Raw genomic sequence first — 13,100 nt, 5'->3', positions numbered from 1 at the left:
GAGTTTCACTCATAGCTAGAGTATCGACCTAACAGGTCACTAACATACCAATCCTCACGGATCATAAAAGCATAACATATTATCTATCCTGATTCCGACCCTATAGATCAAGATCTTATGCTGCATACCATAACTACCGATCTCTAGTATAACAACCATCCTAAACAGGATAAATTCTAGCAAAGCAATAACATAACACCCATCCTATACCAGGATGAAATCTAACATGGCAATAACAAAGCAACCATCCTAACCCAGGATGTAAATCATAAAGGGCCGGCCTTGGTGCCGTAGACCCTATCGATATAGTGAGGATAAGTCACCTCGTAGATGTCGATAGAAATGCAAACTCCAACTATCGGATCACTTGACACCGGCTCCACCACCTATAACCATAGCACAATATACACATAAGTTCATACCCTTATCAGACACCCCATAACCTCTTAGAAATTCCTGATCAAGGTCAGAGTCCTCAGTCAAGGTCAACAGTCCATGTTGACCTCTACTCGCCGAGTGCACTCGGCCACTCGCCGAGTTCATGGAGCACATTCCAACTCGTCGAGTCACCGGAGTGAGTCGTCGAGTTCCTTCGAATCCCGATCGATCCTTAAGGTCCACCCGTCGAGTTTCCCCCTGCACCTCGACGGGTACACACGCAAGTCTATCCAAGGGAAAAGTCATCGGACTCACCGAGTTGTTCTTCAACTAGTCGAGTTTTATGGCGATCTTCATCGGACTCGCCGAGTTGTTCATCCAACTCGCTGAGCTCAATGATCATCTTCATGGGACTCGCCGAGTCACCCTTGCGACTCGCCGAGTCCATTCAGTCCTCTTTCCATACAGATTTGTTTTGAGCAATGCAGCGGCTCCAAATCACAAATCCAAGCTTCTAGGGCATACTTATCACGTAAAGTTGCAAACTTTACGTACATGTATGGCTATATGGGCTCCAAAAGTCTATTTTAAGTTCTTAATGGAGCTTCTAGTCCAAGAGGGACTTCATCTACAACCAATACAACAACTATATGACTGTAGCACCCAAGGAGGGTCCATATCAGAAGTTACAACTTCAGATCTAGCCTATAGCTCAACATCCCAACTTGAAAATCCATAAAAAGCCCTAGAACTCAACAAGAGGAAAGAAAAGGAAGTAAGAATGGCACTTTGATACCTTCAAAGGATGCTAGCTGAGGCAAAACCCATTTCCCCATCCTCTATTGCTTCAATTTCCTTTGCACTCTTAACTCCCTTCCTCCAAAATCCTCTCTTCCAAGCTTCAAAACCCCTCCAAGGCACACACACACACACACGAATAAGGGTTAGTAAGGGCTCTCAAAGACTGTAAGGAAGCCCAAAGGAGGCTGAGGCTCCTTTAAATAGGGCACAAACCCTGGGATTTAGGGTTTCATCTGCCAGCTCCTACTCGCCGAGTCCCAATAGTGGACTCGCCGAGTAGGTCACTAAAGACGCATTCTCGTCGATTAGAGCTTTATCCAGAAATTCATAATAAAGAAAAACCTGAGGATCGGGGCGTTACAGTGAACCTGTTAGCTATTGACTACATTTGTGAGGTGAGTCTTTCCACTGTACTATGTCAGATGCTAGGTATCACTGTGACCCTTGCATGTATGTTGGGTGGGGCTCGTTTGTATGTTGGGTTGGACATGTTATGTGAATTGTGTGGGGCCCATTATATATGATGGGCAGGACCTGATATGTATGTTGGGCGGTGTAACGCTCGCAAATCCAGGCTAGTCAATTTAGAGGCAATAGAGGTCGAAAACGACTTTTCGACAAAATATTATTTAGAATAAATAATTTTAACAAAGTTGTAGAATATGTCACAAGGTTTCCGTACATATAAAGAACGTCGATATTTGAGTTATAACGAAGAAGTTATGGCCCGTCGAAGTTTTACGGCAAAACCGGCACGACACCAGGAGACGTAAATTGTGAATTTAAGATGGAGGACTTTTTAGCCTTATTGATCTAAACCAAAGTTGTAGTATATGTTAAACCGAGAACATCCATAAAAAGAACGCCCAAAACTGACTTCATATGAGGAAGTTATGATTTTTCTAAGATTTGGCTTAACAGTGCACGACCCGAAACTCGAATTTTAGTTTAAGCGGTTTTTGGCTTACGCGGCCTAAATGAGATTTGAATATCTCATTAATAGGAACTCAACGGTAAAAAGATAGATGAAAACGGAGTCCGTGTGAAGGAGTTACGAATTCTTCGCGGTCATTTAACAGTCTAAACGCCTCCTACTGTTAAATTTGAGATCGGTCGAGAATTAGACGACGGATTCTAAATGAAAGTTGTAGATATTTATTTTACCTACGCGTTGAAAAAACGAACGTCGAAAACGGAGCTCATATGCGAGAGTTATGATTTTCTAAGTTTGAAGGCTGATACGCGATAAGGGGTGACGTGGCACCACCTGAATTGGACACGTGGCACCACCAGAAGGCTGCCACATGCCCCAACTCTGCGAGTCCATCAGGAATTCAACCTATAAATAGAGGTGCCGGGCATTCCAACTTCCTCACACCTCACCCTTCAACTTTCTCTCTCTAGTTTCTCTCTCTAACCTTCCTTAAGCCCCCTAAAGTCTAGGTAAACCCCCTAGCACCCGAAGGAAGCCCTGAGGCTCCCGAAGCCCCAAGAAGAGAGCCTTTCGGCTCGGGAACGCTGCTCCAACAAAGCTTGGTTTTCTTTAAAATCCGCTGTAAGTGAGCTACGCTTACGCAATTTTTAATATAGCTTTCATGTTATTAGGTCCTTAAAATAATTATTTGGGCTATTATTATGAGTTATATTGGGTGTTATTTAACGCTTATATAATAATAATAATAGCTAGACTATTAATTTGTCGCGGTTGTCGTTAGACTAAACTCTAGTGGTAATGATACTAGGTTTTGTCCGAGGGAAATTGTTTTAACAGTAACGAAGTGTTGTCTGAGTACCGAGTCATCACCTTATCAAGTGAGTGCATAGTTACTTTCATCTTACACATAGATATGAAGTATTTTACATAAATTACGTGCTATGCGCGCATATTATCTGAATACTTGTTGTCTATGCTGGATGAATGATTTTATACATGTTTTAAATGATTTAAACTGTATATTTATTTTATATCTACAAATATGTTGGGATAAAACATGGGTAGATGAAATAGTTGGTGTGTGATGAAATAAAATAATGAGAGATAGGTGATGATAGGAAGGTGAGGATAATTAGGTGAGGATAGATAGGTGATGATGAATCGGTGATGTAGGATACTACAACCTTGTCCGACAATTTGGAGATGTAGTCATCTACCAGAGTATATATGGCGACCACGAACTATTATAGACAACCCTGTGGAAACACCAGCAGGATCATAACCGGTAGGTGATGAATTACGAGTTCAGGCGATGTTGTAACTACGTATTCATGTGATGATACTCTAACCCCTTTACTATGAATTACGAGTTCAGGCGATGTTGTAACTACGTATTCATGCGATGATACCCTAACCCTTAGTGGTTACGTATTGAGGGAGTAATCCCTGAATCAATATTGTCTAGGCGATGTAGGCGATGATCCTTAGGGAAAGTCCTTAGGAACAAACATAAAAGGAGATGTGATGTAAGGAGATGAGAGGTAAAATAAGATGTAGGAGACGACCCTTAGGATAAATCCTTAGGGAGGGTACTTAGGAATAAAGAAGATAATGGGGATGGGTAATTGGGTTAATTGTTTGATGATTGAACATAATAATTATATTATTGTGGGTTAAAAACCCTATGTACTCACCAGGTTTCCCAACCTGACCCACTCATTTTATTTATATCACAGGTGTTGTTATGAAGTCACATTACACTTAGAGATTAAAGAGATGTAGATCACTAGTGTAAATAAATGTAAGTTCTGTTTATGCTTATGTTTTTGTATTGACGATGATATCCCAAACGTTTTAAAATGAATAAAATACGTTTCTTCGAAAATGTTTTGATAATGTATTTAACATATTTTTCTGGGAACAAATTCCGCAACATTTTTATGAAAAGAAGTACTCTGGTTTTTACAAAGCATAAATAAAATCGGTCTTTTCTGGCTGTGAAAATGGGGATGTCACAGACGGGGCTCGTTTGAATTGAATGGACGGGGGCCCGATATGTTGAGAGGGGGCCCGTATGGTTATATGGTATTTTGGGGAACTCACTAACCTTTTTGCATACAATTTTACGGTTTAAATGTTTCAGGTACTTCTGCTTCCAAACAGAAGGGTCCGACTTTATCACACAACATCATCTGGAGTTTATTCTGCAATATCTATTTGATCCACTCCGATGTTTGAGAACACTTTATACATTGATTGATTTTGAAACAAATGATTGTATTGTTTTTGGGTGTTTTAAAACTGAAATATTACTAGTATCTTTAGGACGTTACAAGAACATTAAAAATTGATTAAAATAGTAAATTGGGTAAATATTTTAAAATTTTATGAAATGTATAAATGATGTTTTAAGCGTTTTAAGAGTGTATAATAGTCGATTAATAAAATAATGCTTTAAAATATTTAAAACTATAGGTTTCTGAAACTATGATACTTTGAAAGTTCTATGAGTTGTAAATATGATGTAAATTAGGTTTGGAAAATATTATATTTTGATATTTAAGAAGGGTATATACGAAACTTATGCTTGATTTAAACTTCAATTTTTTTTAGCGACATGCAGACTGTAAAAACAAATAACTTTTTTCTTGCAGGCTAAAGAATTTTAATCCACCTATTCTTCTATATATGTGGTCTGCAGATTTCATAAGTTTTACCTTTTCAAAATCAAACACCACTTCGTCTTCAACCTCTTGTTTACTGTGTGAGACGTTGTTTATACGTTCATGTCTAAAACGAGTAAATTGTTGTATTAATCATGTATACTTTTCTCAGTTCTATTATTGATTATGTTTGAGTTCATACACATGTTAGATTTCTTGTATAGGATTTGAGTGAGATTTTTTTTGTTGTAAAAGTAACCGAAGATAATTGTTAGAAAAGACTCTTCATCTTGGTGTTTTGATGCATTTTGGTAACGTATAAAATAGTAATATTTAATATATTTAATATCCAGAATATCTATTGGAATCATATAACAACCCATTTAACTAATTACTTACTTTTAACCATATAATCATTAATTTATTTTAAAATCCATAACATTAAGTTTATGTACATGTCCTATTAGCTAGAGTATAACTCTTCATCAACTAGGGTTTTATCCCTAATTCCATTAGTATAGATGAAATCAAGCACTTCAATTATGAAATGATGATTATTCGGTGATACATTACAAGCTTTCTAGCATTAAAACATACACAAAGCTTAATAATCATCAAATTCTAATTTCTCTCCAAAACTAGGGCTTATAAGTCCACAAGGTCCATCAATCCAAATCAACCAATAGAGTAGAGATCAAAGCTCGGATTCATAAACTAAATAGTAGATAGAACTTATTGCATTGATTTTAAACTCCTAAATCTCCATAAATTTTGGATTTGGATTGGAATCCAAACCCTAGATCAATCTTTGATAAGAGATAGAGACGATTTTATACCTTTAAAGCTTCACGCCTTGTTCCCGAGTTCTACTTAAGGAGAGAAATGGGAGGATACGGAGGGAAAGTGAGGGGTGTCGAAGGAAAATCGTGTTCCCGAGTTTCATTAATGGAAGAAAAGTGAGGGGAGGGGAAGGATTTTGGAGTCATATTTTCCTTCCAAATTTTCCTCCCAAATTGGGCGGATTTGGGAAGAAAGTGAGGGGAAGGAAAATTTTATGTTTTATTTTCTTTTTCCTCCTAACTCGGGAACACAAAAACTTAAAATTTTCCTTCAATTTCCTTTCATTTCCTTCAAACTCAGGAACACGGAATAATGAATATTTTCCTTCACCTCCCTTTCTTTCCGTCAAAATTTTCTTTCCCTTTCTTTTAATGAATTTAAAAAAAAAACTCGAGAACAAGGCGTCAATGATGTAAACCTAACTTCAATTCCTCCAAATACATCTTGAATTCACTTCTAACTCCTTGGATCTCATGAAATCACCATTTCTCCTCACACAAACTATCTAGTTCGATTGATGCTTTTGGGATACTTGAGAAGACTTCCAACTCTCTCTCTCTCTCTCACACACACACACACACACATACTTTTTCTTTCTCTAATATATGCCCTAATTACACATTTAACCCTTAATCTTCTTAAGTTCACTTTATGATTATCATTTTAAGTGAAAATAACTAGTCATCTTAAATTTACTCATTTAGTCCCCGTCACATTTTATGGCATAATTAGTCCCGAGCTAACTACGTTGGTCAACTACCAAGTCAACACTAATTTACCTAATTTATTCATATTTAACGTTTTTTCTACGACATGTTTTAAATATAAAGCTAAATACTAATGACTAGTTTTCTTCTCTATTTATAGAAAAAAAAACTTTATTTTACATAAAAAGACTATTATTACCTAGCTATCACACATCATTATAGGACGTATCCTGCCTCAATAAAAAAAAACTTATGTGTCCCATGAATATTCTCATGCCAAGCATTGTATTAGCCCATCACCTCTTGACTTAAGGGGGGATATTAGAGTTATACAACACATGTCACAACATAATAGTGTAAAGATTGAAACCTTGGTTATTTGGTGTATATACTTTCATTTTCGATTGTAAATTATTTGCATTATTTGTACTTACAAATAAATGAACGGGGGATGATTTTCTCAAACCCTACAACTTTCCCAAAAAAACACTCATATGGGCTAAAGGTTATAGGCTTATATGAAGGAGAAAAGTATTTGGGTTGGGCATTCCGAAACAGAAGTTGGAGATCGAAGACTTTCAAAAATCATGATCATAACAAGCCCAATTTAGAAAGGAAGTGGTGGAATAAACAGTTTAAGACCAAAAAGATACAAAATTGAATAGAACACAGACTGATTTCAGTCTTGAGATCTCTTCTTATGCTCAAAATCAGCTCTGTTCTTTGAATATCTTCAGAGAAACAATGTCATTATTCTTCACATCGAGCAACAATAACCTCATAATCCACGCAGCACTTTCTCTCTTCCTCACTCTCATCTTCTCCTTCATCAAGATCCCATCCTTCTTCCTTCATGGCCTCCACACTTACATCCACCCTGATGACGTCGCACCCCCAAACCCCAACTCCTCCGGTATCAAAGCCGCAATCCGAAGGCCGGGTGACGCCACTACTGGTGAATTGAAACCAAGGAAGAAATCCAATAAGTTTGAATTTGATGAAAACAAGGCTCAGATCTTTAGACTCAAACTCAATCACAATCACCTCCAATCAAGGCTGTATTTCGATCAGTTTCGTGGGGTTTTCAATTTCACCATCGTCGCATCTTCTTGCTTGTTGCTTCATAACTTTTTACCTTCATCAAAAGATTCCTCTGGGGTTCTGCCAAATGGTACATTGATTCCAATCCTGTTAGGGCTTTTAGGGCTTGTTAGAGTATTCGTCACGATTGCTAGGGTTTCTTTCGAGCGATCTGCCTCCAAGAGTTCTGAAAAACAATTGAGTGTTTTCGTCGGGTTTTCCGCGACTGTAATCGCCTTCCTCATCGTCCTCCAAGTTTTTCCCAATTGGGTTTTCGATTTTCCGTTTGAATCTCTCGATGGGTATGGAAAATTTTGCACCGCCGTATTCATGGGCTCCCTCGCCGGACTGTTATACGTTCCGGCAACTAAAACCGCTCGCGCCTACTGGCTTGGAACAGATCAGATTCGCTGTAATTTATCGATGATTCACTGCGGATGGTTTGGAAGAACACTACTTCACATCACCTACTTATTAGCGATCTTCACTTCATTGCTTTGGATTAACCCCTTTTCCGAACTCCTTGTTAACAAAAACATCGACACAAACAAACGATCACAATCAAATCATTCACCCAACATTCAACACAAAGATCGTTTAGTTGGCAACGTGGGTATGTCAAGATCCGATTTCAACAACTTCCGGCTATGGTGTATGCTAGCAACCGGAGTTTTACAAATGCTAACATTTCGGGCGAATGTGCAAATGTTTTTGAACGAAGCAGTGTTATCATGGTACCAAAGATTACATGCAAGTAAGTTCCCTGATTTGGATTACAGTCGAGCCAAAGTGTTCCTCCATAACCACTATTTGTGCCTTGCTGCTCTGCAATTCTTCTCGCAGCCTGCTTTTGTTCTCCTCTTTCTTGGTTTATCACGAATCAATGATAATGTTCTTGATCACTTTCCAGCTTTGTGTAACATGATCCCATGTTCTGCTTTGATCAAAGAAATGGGTTTGTTTATGGCCTGGTGGGTTGTTTTCATTTGGTGTATTTTTGTTTCAGTTAATCTTGCCCTATATAGAAATGGGATTATGTATGTTTCTTAATGGTGTTCTTTTTTCATTTTCGTATCTACGACTGTTGTAGATTACGTGGATCCATAATTTGGCTAGATTTTGGTTGTAGAGTTTTGTGTTATTAACAAAATTCTTCCATTTTTGATCAATTTTTTTACTATTATTGTGATAGTTACTTGTGTTCTTTTGTTGATTATGCTGTTTCTTTTTCGAACTCAATACTAATGTTGCCTTGTAGGATCATATGTCGTAATTGTTCTCGCAAGGGTCTTTTTGTCATTATGCTATGTATAGTTCTTGGCTTTTAGTTGTATATAATCTAACCACAATTAACTTTAACAATGTCTTGTAATAGTTGCTAATAGATAAAAGGTTAAATGCAATGAATAGCAAAGTACTTTCATTAATTTTTTATTGACAAAACTTCAAAAATGGTCCTTGTGGTTTTCGAAAATATCAAGTTTAGTCCCTGAGTTCAGAAAACCTCACAGATGGTCCCTGTGATTTCAAAACTTTTAGCAAATGGTCCTTTTCGCTAACTCCATTAGCTTTTGACCGTTAAGTGAAGGGCATTTTTGTCTTTTCACTATTACAGGGACCATTTTTGAAGTTTTGACCTTATTTAAAAAAAAATTATTATTTAATATTAAAGGTCTCTCTCTCTCTCTCTCTCTCTCTCTCTCTCTCTCTCTCTCTCTCTCTCTTCGGCCAATAAATCAGTTCTTGTTAACATCACCAATCGTGAAGTTCTTATTTACATCTTACCGATTGTGAAGTTCTTGAAGCTAATTGATGTGTGTTCTTCAAGATCTGGTGGAGTTTTTGTTTAACGGTGGTGTTGGATTCCTCTCGTCATTAAGATCTCGATATCCATATTTGATTTCAGTTTCAAGATGGTTGATTCCTTCCCATTGTCAACGTCGCAGAGTCCAAAGTCGATTTCAGTTTTGCGGTAGTGGTCTTCATCGACGATCGATCTAGGTGGTGGTAACTAATATTCATCATTAAGTGATTCAAGATTGTTTAAGGGCACCTTACAGTTTATCCATATGATTTGATTATAAACTCATACATAAGAAACTTTGTAGATCCCCTTATGATGAAACCATGTAAGCCAACCAAGTTTCGATGATGGATTTGTGCAATAGCTGTAACTTCTGCTCTTAACCACCCTTTTCCTTCAAACATCCTTTCCAGTCGAAAATTCACCGCCAGTGAAGGTTACCGAGTGAGAAAGAGAATCAAGAGAGAGAGAGTGTGTGTGTGTGGGGGGTGGGGGGGGGGGGGGGGATTAGAACCTTAAAATACAGACATGGTTGATGAATATAAGAGGTTGAAGTCGATTTAGAGATGGGTTTGTGAGTTGATTCAACCACCATAAAGGTAGCCAACCAAGTTTCGAGATATCTTTGGGGGTATAACATACGCTGCGTTTCTTGATCTTGTTGATTGGTTGCAGAATAAAGATGAATAGAACGTGATGAACGGAAAAGATCATTTTCTCGTTGGAGGAAGAATCACTTGGGATTTCAGGAGATTAAGCAACAAAGACACCGATTGGAGAAACAAGTTCTTATTCTTACCAGCTTCCAGGATCATGTAAGTTCTTCTCATAGAATCAATTTCATTTAATTCAGACAATTTCGCCATTCTATACCCTACTTGCTTCCATCCATCAAAAGATTTTGATGTTTTCACTTGGCAAAACCGGATGATGAAACTTGACCGGAAATGGCTGTTCTGTTTAGCCGAAGTTCCACATCCAGGTAACCCGAAATCAATTCGAAGTCTTTTAATCGATCAATGGAAGAATTCGAACTCGGGAAGCTTTTAGATTGTGGAAATGGTGGTTTTATTGAAGAACTTAATGGAATAATGCGTTGTTAGAAGAAGAAGAAGAATAAGATGAGGAGACTGTGGGTGCTAATGAATGGGATCCTTTTTTTCTCTAACCCGAAACAACAAACTTGATCATAACTGCACAGAGATGTAAATTGGGTTATACTTCTTCTCTTGAAGAACTATGATTCTTGATTACTAGTTGTTGATTTTTTGAAATGACGAACATGAACTCAGACATGAATTGGAATGGTGGGTTTTTGATTTTTGGAATCGAGAGAGAGAGAGAGAGAGAGAGAGAGAGAGAGAGACCTTTAATATTAAATAATATTTTTTTAAATAAGGGCAAAACTTCAAAAATGGTCCCTGTAATAGTGAAAAGACAGAAATGCCCTTCACTTAACGGTCAAAAGCTAACGGAGTTAGCGAAAATGACTATTTGTTTAAAGTTTTGAAAGCACAAGGACCATCTGTAAGGTTTTTTGAATTTAGAGACTAAACTTTATATTTTCGAAAACCACAGGGACCATTTTTGAAGTTTTGTCTTTTTTATTAGACAAAATTGCAAAAATGGTCCTTGTGGTATGCATTTTTTTGGGGTTTCAGTCCAAACCTCGACTTTTTTTATTCATGGTCCTTTTGGCCTAGTTTGTACGTAGAATTGGTCCCCCGACTTAACTTCCGTTAAGTTTTTGCTGTTAACCCCCTCATGTGCCTCCCACATGAGGGTATATTTGTCTTTTAACTTCTAAGGGACCATTTTTGCATCTGAAAATAATATATCCTCCTTTTAAAAAAAACAATAATACCTATTTATTTATTTTAATAATTAAAAAATAGAATCTCTCTCTCTCTCTCTCTCTCTCTCTCTCTCTCTATATATATATATATATATATATATATATATATATATATATATATATATATATATATATATCCTTTTATTCTTCCCAAACACCATTGTTGAAGAAGCATAACACAAAATCCCCTGTCGAGCATCAAACAAACAAACACGCCATGGGATGGCTGTTTCCGGCGAGATCAAGAGGAGCTACAACCTCTCGACGACTGCAATCGATGTTCAACACCTCTACAACCCTCCTACAGTCAAAAAAGCACAACCTCAAACGCTTCACCTCAATCGTTGGTATTGCAGCTACTCTGATTCCCTTTCGAATCGTTGTTATCGATGACGAGAAAGAAACCACGATGAGGCTCGCCATGGAGCAACCTCGCCACCTCCTTCAGTTCTTCATCGCATCTTCGCACCTTTCCTTACTGAAGTTGCTTCCGCAACTTACCTTTTTCCCTCGGATATTCCTTCCTTCATTCTCTTTCGCAAATCAATGCTTAAGCAACCCTTGTTGCTTCCGATCTTATTCTTCCCTGATCAGTTCAATTGAGCACCTGTGTGAATGAGCTTTCTGAAGTTCCAGTCATCGCTTGGGTGTTGTACAACATCTTTCAACTGGCGGCTAACCCAATCAGCAAGATAAGGAATAAATGAGTGGTGGTTAGAATCCGGCACTCCAAGTCCGATTAGGTCTGTTAAAATCCTTTCCTTATTTCGTTAGTTTCTCTTTGTTGTGAAAGTAGGTCACGAAGATCAACACAATCACACCCAAACTGTACACATCATTTTTTTTGTTTGATTTCTTGAGCTTTGAAATTAATTCATATTTCTAGGTAAAGATGATGAACAAATGATGACCAGAGGATCAAGGTTGATCGAAATCAACATATCAATGAAAATGAATAGCAAAAGATCAGCATACCATAAGGACCAAACATGTAATTTACTCTAAAGAAATATAAATCGAAGCAAATAACTACAGATAGAGAAAGGTTAAGGCAAATCAAAGATTTAGGTCTGTAGTCTCGATTGATATTCTATTTGTTCTTTAACTTCAAGGGCTGTTGATTGTTGATGATAATGGGGGATGTGATCATCGGCTCAACATGATCCGATTCATGACCAGGTAGTGGCAAAAGAGGGGTTGCGTCAGGGTCAGATTGAATACGTTGAAAGATCTGATACGGTGGAGGATGGAGGATCCATGTTGATTGAAATATATTGGGATTTTTCCTTTTGATCTTCTATTTAATTGTGATTGGGTAAGTTGGAGGCGAAGAGAATGGTTCCTGTCATGCTATTGAGGAATTGGGAGTGAATTTGGAGATTCAGAAAATCTAAGAGAGTGGAATGGAGGACGAATGAGTTCATCTGGTTATGTATGTTTATGTGAGAGAGAGAGAGAGAGACCACTTTTATTTTTTAATTGTTAAACTAAAAAAATAGGTATTAATTTTTTTCTTTTAAAAATGGGGATATATTTTTTTAGGTGCAAAAATGGTCTCTTATAAGTGAAAAGACAAATATACCCTCATGTGGGAGGTACATGAGGGGGTTAACAGCAAAAACTTAACGGAAATTAAGTCGGGGGACCAATTCTACATACAAACTAGGCCAAAAGGACCATGAATCCAAAAAATCGAGGTTTGGACTGAAACCCCAAAAAAATACATACCACAGGGACCATTTTTGCAATTTTGTCTTTTTATTACTACGGCTTATTTTCATATTTTTATAAAAACATTATAATTTGAAAAATCTCCCCTGATTAAAACAATATCATCAAAATACAAACTAATTTCAAGTGATATAATTGGATACGAATTCTAAAGGTGAAATGTTAATGCTAGACTTAAATTTGATTTTTTCACAATAAAGATTAAAAAAATTTCAAAACACAATATTGTAATAAAAAAAATGTATTTATCCAATTGGTAAACATGTAAAACTTCCAAAACACAAGTTAAAAGAAGAACACATTCAAA

General features: G+C 37.2%; 1 protein-coding gene across 1 annotated transcript; it reads left to right on the top strand.

Annotated features, from left to right (window-relative positions):
* Nucleotides 1-6,975: 6,975 nt before the first annotated feature.
* Nucleotides 6,976-8,594, top strand: LOC145075064 (transmembrane protein 161AB protein). Its single transcript, XM_079021352.1, has one exon. The coding sequence runs from the start codon at nt 7,068-7,070 to the stop codon at nt 8,451-8,453; it is 1,386 nt and encodes a 461-aa protein (XP_078877478.1). The 5' UTR covers nt 6,976-7,067; the 3' UTR covers nt 8,454-8,594.
* The last annotated feature ends 4,506 nt before the right edge of the window (nt 8,595-13,100 follow it).

Source organism: Lactuca serriola, chromosome 9 (genome assembly GCF_051521515.1).
Source record: "Lactuca serriola cultivar US96UC23 chromosome 9, Lser_US96UC23_V15, whole genome shotgun sequence".
NCBI lineage: Eukaryota > Viridiplantae > Streptophyta > Magnoliopsida > Asterales > Asteraceae > Lactuca > Lactuca serriola.
The sequence above is the reverse complement of the archived record's forward strand: the minus strand, read 5'-3'. Positions and strand labels throughout refer to the sequence as shown.